Genomic DNA, 20,630 nt, shown 5'->3' with positions numbered 1-20,630 from the left:
AAGGTATTGCCAAACACCTCTCAGTGACATGGGACCTATGGCTCCCATCTGTGCTTTAAGAAAGCCTTGTGATTTCACATGCTCATCTTGCCTCCTCTCTGCATAAGCATGCAGGCAGCCCATCGGCAAGGCTGACCCAAGCCTATAGAAGTAGACACTCAAGCACAGCTTGACTCTGTCTCCTCCCCTCCCACTCTCAAGTAGATCCCCTTCCTGTCACCTTGCCTCCTTCATATCTCAAATGAAGCCCAGTGTTTCATAACAGCAGTGATGACAGAAATATAAGTAGAGCAGAGGATGCCCAAAATACTGGAGAGCCACAGAGAAGTGGCCCCCAAGTCAGTAGCCACAATGGGAAGGATAGTTTGTGCCAGGGGCTTGTGACTCACTGAAGAGGTTCAGTTTCTTATCAGCCTGCAGGGCTTCTTCTCTGGTGAAAGGGAAATCAAACCAGCGCGAGCGACTCAGGTTAAGCTGCATAGTTCTGCCGAAGATCTCAATATATGATGGAGCTCGTTCAATTGCCTGGGTCCCAATCTGGATTCGCATGCCTGTCATCACCATTGTGCTGTTGTTGTTACTAATCTCAATGGTGAAGCCACCGGGCTGCAGGGAGGAAAGGCACACATCAGAGAACGAATAAGTTCTTAAGGGCAAACCTGTAAGCCTTCCTCTGACAATATCTTAATGTGTGATCCCAGCATGAACCTTTATCCTTTTAACTCTCCAGTAATGATTTTCCTGTTTCCAAACATGGGCAAGTTGAGGCAGGCAGTAGGCTCTCTTCAATTTCAGGCTTCCTTCTCCCCAGCAGTAACCACCTGCTTGCCCTTAGCACAGTAACCCTGCTGATAACATTGCACAGAAGCCCTTCTGCGTGGGAATAAGAAAATTCATTCACTCCAGGGACCACTTAACTAGAATCAAGGGTGAGTGGCCATGAGTATATACTTTATACTTGTATTCTAAAAAGAGATGTGTTCTCTAACAGTACTATTTATGAGGGACTGAGCCCAGCCTGACACAATCCTCACCTTGGTGTTGGCCACATACATGCCAGTGGAATTCAGCCGGTGCTTTATCTGCTGTGCATTGTAGACCTGCAGGAGGTCATTACCACCAAACTCCACATCTGTCAGCTGCTGGTTGTGTTCAAAGAAGTCAATGGGGAAGGTCACCTGGCTAGACGTCCGGGTTGCTGTGGAGAGCAGCATCAGATCGCCAGAGAGCATCGGTAAGTGTAGTCTCTACCACCTCTGCACACACTCCACAAGTAAAGACCCCTCCCAGCTGAGCCCACACTCACATGCTCCAAGCTTTCTAGACAAACTCTGGATTATAATGTTTGCATCAGTATGATGCCTACATGTGGCTAGCTGTCCAACAGTCATTATCCTTATAACCCCAATGTCACCTAGCAAGACAAAGAAATCTGATGTTGGTGTTGGGTATGTTTAATGGCAATTGGTCCTCTCATGGCTGGTTTATTTAAAATAAATAGAAACTGGTTCTTTACAGGAGGATGAGCTGCATTACTATCTCAAACACAGACTGGAACAAAGTTCAGGTAATGGGAGGACCTCCTCAATGATCTGTGCTTAGCCAGATTTGCTCACTCCTAAATTCAAGCTTTCACTCCTGAATAGTTCTCTAGCAGCCAGGAGCAAGACTCCCAGCTCAGAGACCTATGAGGGGTTCTTCACTACTCAATGGGAAATTAATCAACTGAATAGCCTACCCTGCACTTCATGCCATGCAAGCTATATTCCCCAAACCCAGGGGAAAATCTCTCAAACAAGGTCCAAGAGATAATTCTTTACTGGGCACCTAAGAATGGCAAACGCAAAATGGAGAGCCAATGGGCGCTTTCCGTTTGTACAGTGCGTCTCTAAAAGACACACAGAACACTGGTGGCCTCAGGAAGCTTGATTCCACTTTTTAGCTGGCACATATCCCTACCTTTACAAAATGTGCAAGCGGGATAGTCACCAACTCTTCACGGGTATTTACAACAGTCTACTCTGAGCCACCATCTAGAAGACTGCTACCCCATCCCCCACTGGTCTTGAGGAGGGGCCTTACTGATGGTGGCCGTTTTGCGCTTCCGAACAGGCTTCATTATGCTGATGACACTGCTGGGCTGCAGGGATGGCTGAAGCCAGTAGGAGGTGTTCTCCACATTGGCCATGTAAATGCGCAGGCTGCCATCCTCACACAGCAAGATCATCGTTGTCCGCTGCTGCTCGTTGCAGGCTGTGTGCCTAATGGCGACCATGTCTTGGATCTAGGAGAAGGAAACAAAGGAAGGTATTAGTTCCTGCACCTATAGATCAAAACCTACACAGAGAAAGAGGCAGAGAAGCAACTGGTTTCAGAGTCGGTTGCAGGGCTGCAGAAGAGTGGCACAGGTGTTTAAGAAAAGATGGATCCAAATTCTTTTATAGACCTCCATTGAAAGAGCTGGGAAAGTAGCATAATATACAAACAAAAGACTAGACCAGGGTCAATCTATTCAAGTGATGGGAGAATGTGGCACTGACCTTTGCCTTAGCAGGAAGAGTCTTTATCTCTTGAATAAGAAAAGTGTCTGGTTTCACCATAACTACCAGTGGCACACCTGTAGTTTGCTGGACACAACACACCAAGCCAGGATGGTTCATCACCTCAGACCACTGGCAAAGGGCAGGAGATGTCTTACTGCCACCATTAGAACTGCAGACAAGAAAAGTGGCCAGTCAGGTGTCAATCACCATCTACTCATGCTGTCCTTGACCTAAAGGCCATCCTCACTGAACACTTGACTCCCAGAGCAAGCTATCTGTCCAGGGACTCAATTACCCACGAGACCCAGATCTATTCTGAGCCATGAGTATACTTTTATATGCCACAACGTGTACCCCCAACAAGAGTCCTGGTTAGGATCTCCATTGCTAGGTTCCACTGTTTGAGGGAATATGTGACCCTATGTGCCTAGAAGTTGTCAACTACATAGGGCCATGGAGCTGCCTAAGACTGATGACCCACTTTAAGTTATGTATGAATGGTATCTATCTTATTTCATCCCAAACCAGGTAATCTACAAAATAGAGGCCAGAAAGAAATGGCTCTTCAATAGCAGATAAGAAAGACGGGAAAAAGTCCTAAACCTCTTCTTCCCCCTCTCAAAATAAAACACTCACTACTTCCCACACACCTCTATTATCTGAAAACCTGATGGAAGCTTCTACCTCCCCAACCACAACTATGCCCCACTACCAATACTATGTTCTATGACTGAAGAGTCCCCCAGGAGGGCAACTTAAAGTGTATTAGGACAGTATGGTGTCCAGAGACACTTACTTTCCCTTCTCAAAACTCAGTAATCACATTAAAATCCAGTTTTCTGCCTTGACTACAGCTTTTCCTTCTGAGTGACAGTGGCCCCCAAAACTACCTCTTACAGCTTGGAGTCTCCATGGTGGGGGACAAACCATGCAGACAGCCCGACCTGCCAACACTGGATGCTGTTTGTTTTTAAAGATACCCAGCAGGGAAGGAAGCAGTCTGCTGGGGAAAAGTACGCTTCACCAGATCCATAACAGACACCACAGGAGTGGAGTTCTCCTACTGAACGTGGGCATTATGAAGCTGAATGCTAAGGGCTCATTCCGACCTTTTGATGTTGATGGAGAAGAGCTGCAGCACCTCCAGAGTTGTCCTGCTGATGGTGGCTGCAAATGATTTGCCTTGACAATAGCTGAAGAACAGCATCTGCAACACGTGGGAGTAGTAGACAGACACACCACCACCTGCCACCTGGCTGTTACTGTCCTGTCAAGACAAAGACACAGCATCTACATTAACTTCTCAGGTTGCCTTGAGTACCAGCTTCCTGTGTTGCTGGATATTAGTTTTGTTTTTAATCCTCATTCGATATTTTTCCATTTATCTTCAGATAGAGTAGGAGGGAAGGAGAGAGAGAGAGAGAAACATCAATGTGAGAGAGACACATCAACTGGCTGCCTCACGCATGACCCTGACCAGGGCCAGGGATCAAACTGCAACTGAGGTACGTGCCCTTGATCAGAATTAAACCTGAGACTCTTTGGTCTGCAGGCGGACGCTCTAACTGCTGAGCCAAACCAGCCAGGGCCTGGCTATTAGTTTTAAATCAAGATTGTGGGCTCTCAGAGTCTAAGCATGAGATCTCTGTGGCTAAATCTTAGAAATACATGAGACTAATAAATCATCAAGTTGGCCCTGGCCGGTTTGGCTCAGCGGTTAGAGAGTCGGCCTGAGGTCCAGAGAGACCCAGGTTCGGTTCCCACTAAGGGCATGTACCTTGGTTGCAGTTTGTCCCCGGCCCTGGTTGGTCGTGCGGGTGGCAGCCACTCGATGTGTCCCTTTCATGTCAATGCTTCTCTCTCTCTCTCTCTGTCTCTCTGACCCTCCCACTCTATCTGAACAAAAAATGGAAAAATGTCCTCAGGTGGGGATTAAAAAAATTAAGTTGAATCAGTGAAGTCCTAAAGGACAAGAGTTTTTGCTATTAAGTAAAAAGTGAGAAGCAAAATGAAAAAAGAACAACAACAACAGAAGAGTTGCTAAGCTAATTAAACCCGGAATAGAAGAAAATGGCAACATTTGCTCTAACCTTCAGGTCCTCATGGTTTATTTCCAGAACATTAGTGACATAGAAGGGTCCCTGCTGGGCACTGCTGGCCTCTTCCATGAGCTGAGTATAGATATACCCAGCAGAAGACATTATAACAATGATGTTCTTTCCTTCCTCGTTGAAGAGGAATGTAACATCTCGTATCTTTGAGCTCGGCAGGAGAAAGTAGAAGGTTGGACTCAAGGCATCAACAGACAGGTCATAAATCTGCAGAATGGAAAGAAGAAAGATGAAATAAGGGAGATCAATTGCAGATCCATCCCCAAATTATCCTGCTAAATCCAATAGGCTGCAATCAGGGAGCAAGTGTTAGGCACTGATGAATAAAGATGAGTAGAGTATCTTTTCTCTCCCTCAAGGAATGAGCAGGGGAGAGATCCACAACAAATTCTATAACAAGTTCAGTAATAGCTGTGCACTTGGCACAACGGACAACGGAGGGGTGGGGGGGGCGCAGAACCAGAATTATTGCCTACTCACAGAAAGCTCTTGCTCAGCAATATAACAAATGGCAACAAAGTGTGAGGATTCTTTATTTTTAGTTTCTGGGAGAAGCCAGCACACAATGAAGATGAGACATTCTGGATTTAAAAACAAAACCATTCTAGGACCACATCATCTAAGAGCTGTTACTGTACCTTGACAAAGTCTGCAGTGACAATCGCTAACTCAGTCTGTGAACCAGGTAACCATACGGCTTTGATAATGAAGTTTCCTGTTGCCAGCTGGGGGTGCAACACCAAGTGATCCGAAACGGAGCCTGAGCTACTGAAGGTCAGCACATGGCAGTCCTGGACACAGTTTAAGGAACAGAATGGTTGACAGATGATTTGGAAATAGGCTAATTCATTTTAAAGTTCTAATGTTTCCTTTTTTTCCCTAATATTCACTGCCTTCAGACAGTATTCAGGCTGTCTAGAACATATTTAGGTTCAAGAACATACAAAGATTATTCCAACATAAAAACAATCTGGAGAAAATTCAGAGAAGGATTTCTTTCATATCCCAATGGTTTTTAAGCTTAACCTCAACAACCAGTAAGAGAAAGTAAAGTGGTGCTGCGAACAGGAGAGAGAAGGTGACTAGGATCCACAGCTCTAGGTAATCAACCCTGGATCAAGTTACCTTCAGCCCACACACAGCCAGGTAGTCTTCCTTGCATGGATTTCCAGTGAGGCTCAGCACAGTAAAGGGGACTGGGGCAGATGCCAGGCGGGTCAGAGTCAACTTCCTTTTGCTGGAATCTGCTTGCTTCAAGAGTGCAGAGAGCTGCAGAACAGTGATCTGTAAAGGAACAAATACCAATTTATTCTTAACCCTTGTCTTCTCAGAGAACACAGCAAGAACAAAATCTTCTTCAATGGGGATACCAGTCTGCAGGTTTTTATTGTGGATAAGCCTCTTAGGAAAATCTTAGACCACTATCAGCTTCTATTTCTCCTGGATGAAAGATATGGAATGTCTTCATTTCCTTCTTCTAATGAGGACCAAACAGATGAGTAATAAACTCAGTTTTACTCTGTAAAAACAGTTCATAAAAATAAAAAATTTCTATGTCCTTTCTAGTTTAGTACAAAATATTTTAGAAAGTATTTTTCTTTTTTCTTATTTTTATTTTTTTATCCTCACCCGAGGACATTTTTCCATTTTTTGTTCAGATAGACTGGGAGAAGGAGAGAGAGAAGAAACATCAACATGAAAGGGACACATTGAGTGGCTGCCACTCACACGACCCAACAAGGGCCGGGACAAACTGCAACCGAGGTATGTGCCCTCAGCGGGAACCAAACCCGGGACTCTCTGGTCCGCAGGTCGACATTCCAACTGCTGAGCCAAACTGGCCAGGGCTAGAAAGTATTTTTCAAGCTGTTTTAAGAATTATTCATATCTCTCGTTTGTTTTTCACTTAAGATAATGTTAAAACAACTTACCAGAGCTAGAGAAGCCAGAATACAGAAAAACATGAGTTAAGATATCCACCACTCTCTCACCTTCTACTACTGGTTCTATAACACAACATATAAACTTTCTTGTGTCCTTACAGGGCTGGGAGGTCAGGGAAGAACTAAATAAGGAATACTCAACCTTCCTATATAGCTGTTTGTCTCTTAGCTTATGCCTTCCAGAGCGACCAAACTGGCAAGACTGGAAGCCCTGCTGTTGTAGGTAACTGCTGGTCATTATCTTTCTCTGGGGGCTTGAAGGATATTTTTTGAGTGGGAATTTACTAATTGGAAACAGATTCTTTGTTTAGTGATACTGGGTCTAAGTCTAATCAAGTAACTAAGGGTTCAAGTAGAAATGCTCATTGAGCACTGTCCCTAAAGCATTCTTAGAATCTGAAAGACGTTTTCCTAGTGGGCCAATCTGAGCATAGTCATCTATCTGTTTTACTTAGCACTTAAGACAAATATAACCTAAAATGACTGGGAAGGAACTAGAGGACCTACCTTGCCTTTCTCATGGCTGACCGCCAAATGTTGGCGGCGCCCATGGGGGGAGGAGAGCACACACATAGCCACCCGCCTGAGCACATGGGCGCTGATTAGCTGTCGAATAGTCTGGCCCTGGTCTCCACTGTAATTCATCCGAACATTCTCAAAGGCACCTTCCTGGGAACCTAAGGTGGGAACCTGGCAGGGAGGGAAGCAGAGAGAATAGGCAATAATAAGGCAAACAAGATCAAGTGGATTTGGACACCAGTCAAGCAACCAAGATACTACAGTTAGGTCATTCAAGAGCAATGAAACCCAATCTCTATCCATGGACACAGGTAAATTTGTCAAGTTACTGTCAGTCCAATAAGAACAATGTAGTAATTGTTTCATAAATCTAAATTTAATTAATAAAAAGCATTGGTTCTTAAGAAATATTACTATGCCTTTTTAAAAAATAAAATGATAGTAATCATGGAATGTTTTTTCATTAATCTAACCTGGGAAAATTAAAAGTCAACTGCTTTTTGGGATACCAACATCACTCCAATATTTTTTAGCTTCATCTTCAATATCTAGAAATCTAAGAAACACACTACCCTATTTTTTTTTTTAATCCTCACCTGAGGACATTTTCCATTTTTATTCAGATAGAGTGGGAGGGCGGGAGGAAGGGAGAGGGAGGGGGATGGGGAGAGAGAGAGAGAGAGAGAGAGACACATCGAGTGGCTGCCTCCCACAGGACCTCAACCAAGGCCGGGGATGAATCGCAACCGAGGTACGTGCCCTTGACCAGAATCAAACCCGGGCCTCTCTGGTCTGCAGGCCAACGCTCCAACCATTGAGCCAAACTGGCCAGGCAGAAACACACTGCTCTAAAACTGGGACTGTGTTTTGTTTGCTTTGAGAATTAAAAAACATACTGGACCACCTAGGTGTCTTATAGTTCCTACATTCAGGTATCTTAGACTTAAAGACATGGATTCAGAAACATCTTTTACGCTACTGTATGACCTCTCTAAAACTGTACTTGATTTTTGTTTTAATTGATTTTTTAGAGAGAGAGGAGGGGAGAGAGAGAGAGAAACATTGATCGCTGCCTCCTGCACACCTCTACTGGGGATCAAGCCCACAACCCGGGCATGTGCCCTGACCAGGAATCAAACTGGGACCTCTCAGTCCATGGGACAACACTCAATTGACTGAGCCACACTGGCCATGATAATTGTAACTGATTTTTAATAAAATACCAAAATATATGTATGTATGTGTGTGGATTTTCAATTGAATATTTTTCCCTTAAAAGTAAATCACCTTGTGACACCTAGTCACATACCTCATTTATTTTTGCACTTCCCTTTACTTTCCACTAAAGAGGCTAGGTAGACCCTATCAGAAGTCCTATAGTCAGTGCTGAACATAGGTTTTAAAGTGAATAATGACTTACAACTTATAACCCATGTCGTATAAAGAGATAAAGGGAAGTTACCTAAAGCAAACGATGACAAACATTTCTACAAGCCAGATGAGCCTTAGGGGAGAAAATACAATAAAAGGTGGTTTTCTATTTTACATATGGAAGAAATTTCTATTGTAACTGCTTCCAAATGAAGGTCCTTACATCTTGGTGGTTCATGTATTTATATGAACTGAAAAGCGGACTTATTCCAAACAACTTTTTTTTTTTTTTTTATCCTCGTCCGAGGACATTTTTCCATTTTTTTGTACAGATAGAGTGGGAGGGAGGGAGAGGAAGAGAGAGAGAGAGAGAGAGAGAGAGAGAGAGAGAGAGAGAGAGACATCGACATGAAAGGGACACATCGAGTGGCTGCCACCCGCACGACCAACCAGGGCCGGGGACAAACTGCAACCGAGGTACATGCCCTTAGCGGGAACCGAACCTGGGTCTCTCTGGACCGCAGGCCGACGCTCTAACCGCTGAGCCAAACCAGCCAGGGCCAAACAACTTCTTTAGAAGACACACCTCATGTGCTGATTATTTTCACACAGGATGTCATGTATCTTAAGTTCTAAGTTCTAACCGGCCAAGGATTGACTGTTCTAAGGATATTTCTTAGAGTACCTAGCATACTTTGGCATCTCAGTTTCCTGATACTGACACACTCACCATGAGCTGGTCTGTCATCTCAACCACCTTGTCCACTGTATGCAACTCACGGAGGGCTTGCTGAGCCCTGCTGCTGCTCCCCACGGCTGAAGCCTGCTGAAAGTTGGTCTGAATGGCATCCATGAGGAAATTGAGCATGTCTAACACGAGAGGAGCGAAGGAGAAATTGGCCTGAGAAAAATCCAAATACACAAATGAAAAAAAAAAAAAGGACAGAAAAATAATGGGTCATACTCATCATAATAAACTTGCCAGTACCTACTTACAAAATCCATTATGGAGAATCATTTCATTCTTTCCATAATGCTAAATTTGATTCCAATCAGTATGTTACTATGCGACTAACTCTACAGCAATCTTTATTTAAAATTATGATGTGTTTTTAATTGATTTTTTTAGAGGGAGAGGCAGGGAGAGAGAGATAGAAACATTGATGTGAGACAGAAATATTGATTGGCTGCCTCCTGCACACACCCCACTGGGGATTGAGCCCACAACCCGGACATGTGCTCTGACCAGGAATTGAACTGAAGCATGTCGGTCCGTGAACGACGCTCAACCCACTCAGCCACATCAGCCAGGCTAGAGCAATCTTTCTAAACCAGGAGTCTAATACAGATATCCTAATGTTTAATCATGTCCATCATGCATAGTTAGTTAACTGTGAAACTAGAATGGTTCTAGTTATGTACCATCCTTTAGAAAACTGATAAATTAATCAGTCAAATTATGTTCTGTATTGTATGCTTCAAATGAGGAGCTCTGGCTGAGAAAGGGTGCTCTAGTGCATTACACAACTAAAACACGCTCCCACAAACGTCCATGTGCTACATCCTTCCCTGTCAGGTGTGACTGACAACACATACCATTCATATTCACCCTGTGGGAACATGTAAACTTAAGAGAAAGGGGAAAGAGCTCCAAGTCCCACCAGTGGAGCAGCAAAAACACTGTTGTGTATTGTGTGCTCATGAACCACCTGCCAGGCTCTGCCCTTCTGCCTATGATGCTGGGCACCATTAGAGCCCACCTGGTTCTGCAGTTCCTCCCGGCAGCCCTCAACTGTGCGGCACAGGCTGCTCTTCTTGGGCTTCTCCTCATCAGCAACCTTGCCATCACTGATGGTGACTTTGGCCTTGTCAGCTGGGGACGTACTGGTGTGGCGCACCAGGCTCTCTGAAACCCTGGGTTCACTCTGAAATGCTGACTCCTTCATGGTAGAGCTCATGCCACTGCTAGGTGTTCGCTTCACCAGCGCCTGGAGACAGAAAATGCCAGAGGCCCTAAGCATTTGGCACAAGCACTGATGACATACTACCTAAGATCCTGGAAGAACATCTAACCCAAAGAAGAAATTGGCTAGCCATTGAACACATATCCAAAGGCCTGAAGATTCATGGCGTTCACCTAATATCTAAAACGTACACACAGCAACAGGTCTTAATTATAACATCCGAAATTAAGGAGAGGGTCTTAGAAAAAAACTGCAAGATTTCAAATGACCCTGTGAGTTACATCATTCTAAGTTAAGTGCTTAAGCCATGATTAATGACAGAATCAGAATTTACTCTAGACACAGGACACCATGACAGTGACATGAGAATTTCTCAGTTTGGCTTAAGCGTTCTCACATCAATAATAAGCCACCCTTCTTAGCCCAGCACATGTTCCATTCTCTCACCAAACAGCTGCCATCTTCCTTGGCTCCACAGTCACAGAAGAAGGATCCATACTTGGCATAAGAAATCTCGTGATCCTTGTGGCACACCTTGGCACATACTGTGCACACACCCACCCCATCAACCATTTTGCAGGTGTGGCAGTGGTACCTATGGAGAACAAGAACCAGCAAATGAGCCCAGAAGTCCCAACAATCACTGTCTGGCAAACCCTCACCTAAAAGGAAGAACTACTCTTACCAATGCTGGTTCATGAATTCTTTCTGAGTGATGGTGAAAGTGCAGAGTTTATTGCAAAGAGAATCTTCATCCTTCAAAGATAGTAAGTCTTTTAATCAGAAATATATCCCTCCAGACACCCACAAAAAACACAAACTATGTAAATAGTTGACACAAAAATGACATGTAAAACTGCTCCAATTGGAAATGGCTTGCAGGCTCTTAATGTGCTACAATTTCAGATGAGACCTTAGAGTTTTGTGGTTAAGAAAAAGAGAATTCTTATGCTTTCTCTAAAAGGGAGCTCACACCATTCTCATGAAGAACTCATCCCTAAAACTCTGTTTTGGATGCAAAAACAAGAAAATAGCAGGATATTTGACTCTGAATAGAAGAAGACATATATTTATTAAACAGTCCTTTCCCCCCAGAGGCTAGGTCCTGACAGCTTGTTCTGCAGGCCTGGAGAAACATTCTGGCATTTAATAATGTAAGCTGGGAGAAAACAATAAGGACTTTGAAGAGTTTTGAAGTTCACAGGGCCTGGGGGAGAGAATGCCAGTCAGGAATTACTCTGTGGTTACCTTGGCGGTTACTTGGTACTTACTGAATCCTCAGCCTGGGAGTCGTCTTCTTCCACTGCCAACTCCTCCACCCAGTCTGAGTCCACCTCAATGGCCCGCTCTTCTCCATCCACCGAGAGGTGACTTGAACCTTGACCGTTACTCTGGCTCAGTGCATTGGTGACATCAGCCAAGTAAGACATAATATGGCATGTGCACTCCAGGACTACCACATGCTACAAGAGAAGACCACCACACTATAGACACCTTGGTCCTCCACACCTCATTATTACGTAAACTATGGTTTCTCAAGCTTTTCCCAATAAAGTTCAATTTCAGAGGAATGGTACACAAGAAAATAAAAGTTTTAAGTATCCATTTTCCCAACTCTTACCACTATGACCACAGGTAGCTGGTCAATAAATTGTGCTAAATTACTGTGTATTCATTTATTCTTAAGCACAAAGATGAGTCTTTACAAACATCTTATAAAACAAAGAAAAACTGAAATTAGGAAAAGGGAGATAAATGAAGACAAAAATCATTGAAGACTAGATTAAAAACATGAATAAGTTCTTATTGGCACTTTTCTACTATTAGCATTTTTTAACCATTAGTGAAAGACATTTAAATTACTGGGTTTTAAATCAATACAGTAGAGGAGGAATAGCTTCAGAGATCAAGTAAAAGTATCTCCAGCAACCCTTCGCAGGTGGTTCATGCTTGCCTAAAAACCCAACAGTCTGCATCAAAGCCTCAGATCTCTCAGTTCCTCACTCTGCATTCTGACAGTCCAGAGCGAAAGGATAAAAATGAGCAAGAAAAGAGGGAGAAATGAATGGACCCGCGGTGGGTCTCAAGGGCCAGTTATCTGTTCTTAGCCACCTATGTGAGGTTCATGAATTGAAGGGTGGAGGAGGGCAAGATTTCTGTCAGTTTTGAACCCTTCCTCTCAGCACAGTAACCTGAACCCTCAGGCAAAGTAAACAATTCTAGTATCTAGACTGGAGCTGAAGAGGTCATCTGTAACCCCACATAACACCTCCTCAGAGCACACAGATTCAATGCAGGAGCAGGGGACAGTTTTCCATAGCAAAGCAGTATCTAAAAATAGCGAGAGTTCACTGTTTTAAGAAGGATTCTGGTGGATGTTTGTTTATCAGAATATTTCCCTTCAACCACCTCTTGCCACCCAAAAGGTGCCAAAGGGCACACAATTAGCAAGTATCTGTTCTAAGTCTTTGAGATTGTAGCCCTCTCCTCTCTAGGCTGGCAGGGACAGAACCAATAGCAAAGAGAGACTTTCTGACCACAAACAGATTCATCACTCTCTGACTGCTGTCACTCCTCACTTTTCTTACCTTTCCATGCATTACATTGGCATTCAGTTTTTCAACGACATTCTTCTGCGACAGGTATTTCTTGCTATCCCAAAGAAAAAAAGGGGAAGGGGGATAAAAAATCAGATGAAAGGAAACATATTCAAAAATCTTGCATCAATTTGTGGACACTATGAAGCAAAGGTATTCTTACAAAACTATGCAAGTAATCAGAGGTTTGGAGAACTCTGGCCCTATCAATGACACTTAGTACACTTTCCCCAAGACTTCTAGGAATAATGAACAGCCAAACCCTACTAAGAAAGGAGTGAAGATTAAGTGCAGAGTGAACAGAATTGCCCAGATGGTGTGGCTGAGTGGACTGAGCGTTGACCCATGCACCAAAAAGTAGTCAATCGATGTTCTCTCTTATTGATGTCTCTATCTCTCTCCCTCTCCCTTCCTCTCTCTCTAAAATCAATACAGAAAAATTATTTTTTTTAAAAAAAGTGTGTCCGGCCAGTGTGGCTCAGTGGTTGAGTGTTGACCCATACACTAAGAGGTCACCCACTCGATTCCTGGTCAGGGCAAATACCCAGGTTGTGGGCCCAATCCCCAGGGGTGGGGGGGGGCACATGAAGGAGGCAGCCAATCAACGTTCTCTCTCATTAATGTTTCCATCTCCCTCTCTCTCTAAAATCAATAAAGAAAAACAAAATTAAAAAAAAAAAAAAAGAAGCCCTGGCCGGTTTGGCTCAGCGGTTAGAGCATCGGCCTGCGGTCCGGAGAGACCCGGGTTCGGTTCCCGCTAAGGGCATGTACCTCAGTTGCAGTTTGTCCCCGGCCCTGGTTGGTCATGCGGGTGGCAGCCACTCGATGTGTCCCTTTCACGTCGATGTTTCTCTCTCTCTCTCTCTCCGTTCCTCCCACTCTATCTGTGCAAAAAATGGAAAAATGTCCTCGGGTGAGGATTAAAAAGTGAACAGAGTAATTGACTACTTCCTCAATCCCCAATAAAAGGGCAGGGATTCAAATTTCTTTTATACTCACTCTGAGCTACAAATAACCTGCAACTATTTATCCTCCTTTTTTTTTTTTTTTTTTTTTTTTTTTTATCCTCACCCGAGGACATTTTTCCATTTTTTTGTACAGATAGAGTGGGAGGGAGAGAGAGGAAGAGATAGAGAGAGAGAAACATCGATGTGAAAGGGACACATCGAGTGGCTGCCACCGCACGACCAACCAGGGCCGGGGACAAACTGCAACCGAAGTACGTGCCCCTAGCGGGAACCAAACCCGGGTCTCTCCAGACCGCAGGCCAACGCTCTAACCGCTGAGCCAAACCGGCCAGGGCTATCCTCCTTTTATCTAAGAGCAATGTTGTAACCTGTGGATGGGTTCCTCCAATTTCATCATCTTACCATCTACTTAGCCAGTCCACAGCAGCATTATGAAGCTGAAGATGGCCAGCACCTTGACCTGCACTGGCCAGGGTGGCCATCACAACCATGAGTTCAGGGAAACCAGTTCCATCACCGTTGGCCAGCATCTCTGTTGCCATGGGGATCAGGGTACCCAGAAGCACAGCACACACACCTTCCCCAACTTGGCTGGTAGAAAAGAAACAGCAAATTAGTGAGTACTCAACAGGAATCTGACTCCATGTACCTCTAAATTTATATAAGTAATTAAAGGAAGTCTTCAATTAGACACTAAATACATGACCATATACTTTGGATCTGGGCCCCTAGAGCACAAAACTACCACCTGTATTAAAACCAACAGGTCAAGTCATTGCAAAGGTTTTTCCACTGGAAAAAGCAAGGAGCTCTACTAGATTCCTTGACTCTAGTGAAGGGACCAATGGAATCACTGAAAATACTGACTAATGCCTGAAGAAGAGAGAGTTGCAAAAGCTCTCAACGTTTCCCTGGAGTCGTTAGGGCCACGTGACGTAAATGCAGTTGTTCTACCTGTTTTCCCGAACAATGTATGTAGTCAGTAACTGCAATAGCTGCCGATTCTCCTGAATCATATCCAGCTGATCGGAATCTTTAGGGGGTGATGTGGTCATTCGGGTGAGCCAGGCCTGGAGACGCACAGGCTCCACGCAAGCCAGCTGTGCCAGAGAGCCACAGAGATGCAGAAGGCTCGGGTTAGGGCTCTTCTCAGCTGAGGACAGAACGAGAGGCCAAGGTCAGTGAAGGAGGACAGGAGGAAAGGAAGGAAGGCACAAACTGAGAGCCAAAAAAGAAGAAAGGCTTCAAGCAAGTTTTCAACTTCCTTCTGAACTTTCTCTGAGGGATTCTCTCCACTTGTTAGCATTTTCATGGAATAGTTACACTCAGGCAGAAGATATGCATAGTATTAGCCAGACATCAAAGTTCCCATAAGAAGATTACTAAAAGCTGTCACTCACTCAGCTGGAAGAGTTTGGTGAAGAATTTCAAAACTCGGTTACAGAATTTAGCAGAGAGGTTCTCATTGGCTGTTGCCATCATGATCTGCACAAGTTCTCCACTGGAAGGCAGAAAAGGGAAAAAAAGAACCACATTAAGTCATACGTTTTCTATTGCTTCACAATCTCGTCTCCTCTAGAGGAACTGGTCATTTGTGAGTGAACAACACAAGGTGTTCTTGAAATCAACTCCTCATCAATATCCTCAAAGAATCAGCAATTAACCTAATTCTTAAGTCCTTCCAAAGATACTATCTGTATACCTAAGTAGTCATTAAAGTATTCCTTAAGAAGAATACCTAAGTTAACATAGATAACTCCTTGCTTTCAGGAGGCACTCAAAAAATGTTTGCTGAATAAAATAACATACAGCTCACCTGTCAGAGAAAAATTCCTCCATGGCTTTACGAGCCTGGCTGCTTTCCAGTTGCTTTTCCAAATACTGGAGACATTCCTCCAAGATAGATTCATCCAGTCCACTGAGGATCAAAAAGAAATATTAACTACCAAAAATGTCCTCCTAAAACTGATTTTTAAAAACCTAAAGTGTGTTTATGACTAAACCTTGAGGGTAATATTCAATTTTGTCATGTCAAAATTTAGCATAAAGCCTAACACACAGTAAGTGTTCAATAAATATTTGATAAATTAACTGTAATTTAAATAAAACAAAAAGTTCCTAAAATTTGAGATAACTGATGTAGTCAATGGCTAAGTATCTAAAAGGAAGGGATGAAGGGAAGAAAGGGAGGAAGAAAAAGAAGGAGTCTATTTTTAAAAACCTGGTCTCCTCAACAACATAAAGTAAGGAAATCTCAATATTTAGACCCTTTATATAGTTCTCAGGGGGGTAAAACTGCAACTTACCTGTTCTATAGGGCTCACCCACATCAACATGACCTAAACTATCGAAGTCAAACAATGCTATGAAACTACCTAATTCCACTGACCACCTATCTCAGAAGCCTGGTCACAAAACTATTAGAAATTTTATCAGTTTCTTCATACATTTCATCATATCTAATATAGTGCTTGATAAGAATCTGCTGAAATATTTCAAGTTTCTAAATCTGAACATTTAAGCCTTCCACTTTTTGGTTTATTCTTAAGAATTAATCACAAAAAAGGATTCCAAATAACATTTCATGCATGTCCACAAGAACACAAAAAGCACACAACTACAGAAATTTCTGCTAAAAAGCACAATAAGCTATTAAGTAATGACATAAAGGAGCCTATATTGGTACATTTCACTTAGAGTAGCAGGTCACAGGACCCTGACTGATCTCCTCACTCAGGCTCACCTATTAGGATCTGCATGATTGGCCAGAATGTTGTAACAACCAGTGATCAGCTTTTCGTACACACGAGCCAAGAACTCATCAGACTCGGCCGGGCCCAGGATGCGCTCCAGGGAGTTGCTGCTGATCTCAGCGACACTCTCAGTGCTCGACTCCAACAAAAGAGGAAGCAGGGTCCGAATCACCTGTGGTGGGTTCATCTCATCGGACCAACTTCAACAAAGAAAATGGAACAAGTTAGTGAATATACTCCTCCAAAAGGCTGCCAGGAGGATAGAGGTGTGGGGGAATAGGGCAATTCAATCATTATTGAGGGGAAGGACTTTTATTCCAGTCTTTTTTCCCTTTATAGTTATTTTTCACATAGATGCAATGATACATTTTTTTCACTGTTATATCAGAAGCAAAACTTATTTCCATATGAAAAATTTGTTAATAAAAACAATAAGAAGTAATTTATGATATTCAGAAAAGAAAATTAACTGAAACCTAAGCTAGTAACCCATCCCAGATAACTTTTCTAGAAGAACTGACAGGAATCTGGATCACTTTTAAGGCAATGTAATATTGGACTTTATCCGTGACCTACATATAGGAAGACAAAATAGTCCCTCCATGGCCTGCCCTGATGACCAAATGGCAGTGTCAAACACCCACAATGATTTGGAAGAAACACGACTTCAAATACATCACTGTCACCTTAAAATTTAAACCCAAAGCACCTCCAAATCACAGCATGATCTAAACCCGGCACACCCTTCCTATGCAGAAAAGGGAGGAGGTCCTCTGTTGACCTTCAGAACTACATTAAAAATCATTCTAAGTGAAGGCTCATGCTCTACTCTAACACAACAGGCTTTCTGCTACAGAAGCATGGCCGAAGGTATTATTATGTATGGTTTTTTTTTAAAACCCTTGCCTTTCTTTAGCTATGACAGAATACTGGTGTAGAGAGCACTTTGGGCTACCATAGTAGATACTCACACAATAAGATCTCCAGTCAACCTGACCAGTGAGAGCAGGGTATGCTTCAAGGAAGCAGCCAGTGGCAGACTCTGGCCACAAAGAGTCCCGAGGTGAGCAGCCTGCACAGCACTGATGTAACTCTCTGAAGGGATGGTGTCATTTGCAAAGGCATTTCGCTGAATGAAGACAAAACAGACACAAATGGACAGGCCATCTACCTACTCAGGATAAAAGTTCTCAAATGGGAAAAAAAGAAACCAAGCTGACATAAACCAAGACCCTGTTGCGGATTACAGACAATGGTTCTACTCAGTATATACTACTATTCATCCTAGGAAGGACAGCAAGAGGGAGTGGAGGAAGCAGTTAACAAATTTTAGTCAGTACAAAGTTAATTTAAAATTTTTAGTTAATTTAGTTAGTACAAAGTTAAGCTACCCAATATCACTTTCCAAATAATTAGAATATACTACAGTTGACCCTGACCAAATTGGAAGTTAGGGACACCAACCTCCCATGCAGTCGAAAATCTGCACATAACTACAGTCAGCCCTCTACTTACATGGGTTCCCAACCCAGAACTGATCCTTGAACACCAAACTGAACTGCACAAGTCAATTAAAAAATCCACCTATAATTGGACCCGTACATTTCAAGACCATGTTGTTCAAGGATCAACTATATCAACATGAAAATTGCTCTCTCTAGTAACTGAGAAGGATCTGGATTTTGCCATGCATCTATGTCTCCATTACAAATATCTTAATTATCGTTATACTACAGCTCCAAGTGACATAAACTGAAGTCACAATTACAAAGCAAGGATAATAAGCTTAATAGAGGTTATCTGAGTACAGCATACACAAAGTTCAAGTAAACTGACAGAAGACTAAACAGTTTCTAAAAGCCTAGAGAACCTAAAAGCAACCCCATAAAATTATGACAAGAAGAGCATGTTCTTAGCATAACCTAAAAAGGAAAGGAAACAGAGTTAACATTTACTGAGAGTTTATGCCAGAGAATGTTAGGCACTTTACATTTAATATACTTAATTTTCACACCCAGTATTTAACAGATGAAGAAACTGAGGATTGTCGTTAACAGATAGGTTGTCCTGTAACACAATAACACAGACTTCTTAGCAAAAGACCATATGGGTACCATTTGGATAATTCAAGGTTTTGATTATTGACTCAGCCATAGCAAATACTTTTAGAGCATACGAAGATTTCTCTTCTTTCGGCCTAAAGAATAAGAACAGAACACAGAAGGGCTAGTGCTCCGCATCTCTACTCCTGGAAAGACAGACACTCACCCAGGAGCCAATGTTGGGAAACTCATTGGTGTTGATGTTGTTCCAGGACTCACACACACCCTGCACCGACGATGGCAAATTCTGAACCAGTGTTGGACCTGGTGGCAACAAAAAGGACAAGGAACAATCACAAGATACAAAGAATAGGTCACAGCATTTTAAAAGCCAGGCCCAAATGCAGGAAAGAAGTACCACCGCCCAGTCTGTCAAAATAATTACTAAGATAGCTTAGATGGCTATTTCAATAGCAGTACAATGTCCAAGAACTAGCTAACTGCTTAATAACCAACAACCTCAACTGTAAGGTTTTCATTTCCCACCATATTCACTTTCTAATCTTGTAAGTAAAACAGACAACTGAAAACAAGATGCAAAGTGAGTGCAAGTCATTACAAGTCAGGCTAAAATCACTATTAAGTATCTGCTACACCTTCTACAAATAAGTATTGCTTTGATCTCTTAAGGGCAGGAATCATGAAGAACAACATTCAAGGAAGTAGTGAAATTTAATTTCTAAAAGAGAATATTTGAACATCAAAACATTATTTAGAGCTTGAAATTCAGGAAAATACAAATGGCGAGAAAATTTAAAGGGTAACTATTGTACTTAACTCCAGTTTTACTGATTCAACAAAAGAGTCCAATGTTTTATTTTGTTGTTGTTGTTAATCCTCACCCAAGGCTATTTTTCCATTAATTTTTAGATAGAGAGGGAGAGAGAGAAACATCGATGTGCAAGAAACACATCAATTGGTTGCCTCTCACACAACCCTGACATGGGTGGGGATCAAACCTGCAACCCAGGTACATGCCTTTCACCCAGAATCAAACCCTCGACCCTTCGGTCCAAGGGACGATGCTCTAACTGCTGAGCCAAACTGGCCAGAGCAAGTCTAATGCTTTAGAACCACTGATCTTGGTGTGGATTCCAGCTCTATCACTTGCAAGATACAGGATTAGGGGCAAATAACTCGCTAAGCCTCAATTTCCTAATGAGTAAAAGGAAATAATACCAACACTTATCTCTTGGGGTTATTGTGAAGACCTAAACAGATAAACTTGTCAATGCTTTATGCACAGAAAGGTTTCAATAAATGGTTAATGCCAATACACAAGTCAAGAGGGAGGGAAGTGGTAGTACTGGTCGTACCAGTAATAACAGTATTATACAAAAGTCCACTCACCCAGAGTGTTCGCCTTGCACCTACTAGAGCCAATAGCCAGAACAGCAGCAAAGCCATGCAGTTTCTCCTGGGAAGGTTTTTCAGTGGATCCCTCTTCATTAAAGTTCTGTAGCAAATACGCTCTAAAAAAAGAGGGAAATATGTGAAAGCCGAAGGAATCTATTCGCATTATACTTAGGAGAAACTAATGCTGGACAAATTGAAAAACCTGTTTTCCTACTATATTAAATACAGTTGATAGCTCTTGCTCCTTCCTAGTCTCATAAGAATTCCAAGAATATCCCATCCTCTGAAACGTTCCCAAAGCACAATTCCAGTATAAATGAGTTCAGGAAACAGTGACTACTGTATCAATCCCTCTCCCCCTGGCCTGGGAAGACTGGCAATGTATAAAGGCTCTGAAAAGTGT

At 42.8% G+C, this 20,630-nt stretch overlaps 1 protein-coding gene across 6 annotated transcripts in view; it reads right to left on the bottom strand.

Moving 5' to 3' along the window:
- Positions 1 to 20,630, bottom strand: part of UBR4 (ubiquitin protein ligase E3 component n-recognin 4) — a 137,195-nt gene that overhangs the window by 73,852 nt on the left and 42,713 nt on the right. For 5 of the 6 annotated variants that reach the window (XM_036255544.1, XM_036255541.1, XM_036255545.1 and 2 more), the window contains exons 26-48: positions 20,222 to 20,343; positions 19,038 to 19,135; positions 17,741 to 17,898; positions 16,760 to 16,969; positions 15,833 to 15,934; positions 15,417 to 15,517; positions 14,971 to 15,169; positions 14,419 to 14,607; positions 13,040 to 13,103; positions 11,723 to 11,914; positions 11,137 to 11,207; positions 10,899 to 11,046; positions 10,248 to 10,475; positions 9,218 to 9,388; positions 7,105 to 7,287; positions 5,780 to 5,938; positions 5,293 to 5,445; positions 4,634 to 4,861; positions 3,653 to 3,810; positions 2,541 to 2,712; positions 2,083 to 2,284; positions 1,035 to 1,198; positions 390 to 606 (exon numbers count right to left, since the gene is read on the bottom strand). In XM_036255544.1, coding sequence (XP_036111437.1) covers positions 390 to 606; positions 1,035 to 1,198; positions 2,083 to 2,284; positions 2,541 to 2,712; positions 3,653 to 3,810; positions 4,634 to 4,861; positions 5,293 to 5,445; positions 5,780 to 5,938; positions 7,105 to 7,287; positions 9,218 to 9,388; positions 10,248 to 10,475; positions 10,899 to 11,046; positions 11,137 to 11,207; positions 11,723 to 11,914; positions 13,040 to 13,103; positions 14,419 to 14,607; positions 14,971 to 15,169; positions 15,417 to 15,517; positions 15,833 to 15,934; positions 16,760 to 16,969; positions 17,741 to 17,898; positions 19,038 to 19,135; positions 20,222 to 20,343 — 3,689 coding nt within the window. The remainder of the gene's footprint in view (positions 1 to 389; positions 607 to 1,034; positions 1,199 to 2,082; positions 2,285 to 2,540; positions 2,713 to 3,652; positions 3,811 to 4,633; positions 4,862 to 5,292; positions 5,446 to 5,779; positions 5,939 to 7,104; positions 7,288 to 9,217; positions 9,389 to 10,247; positions 10,476 to 10,898; positions 11,047 to 11,136; positions 11,208 to 11,722; positions 11,915 to 13,039; positions 13,104 to 14,418; positions 14,608 to 14,970; positions 15,170 to 15,416; positions 15,518 to 15,832; positions 15,935 to 16,759; positions 16,970 to 17,740; positions 17,899 to 19,037; positions 19,136 to 20,221; positions 20,344 to 20,630) is intronic. The other variant, XM_036255546.1, reaches the window with a different exon arrangement.

The sequence above is a fragment of the Molossus molossus genome, unplaced genomic scaffold, assembly GCF_014108415.1.
Source record: "Molossus molossus isolate mMolMol1 unplaced genomic scaffold, mMolMol1.p scaffold_m16_p_12, whole genome shotgun sequence".
Lineage (NCBI taxonomy): Eukaryota > Metazoa > Chordata > Mammalia > Chiroptera > Molossidae > Molossus > Molossus molossus.
Note: the sequence above shows the minus strand (reverse complement) of the source record. Positions and strands in the feature narration are given on the sequence as shown.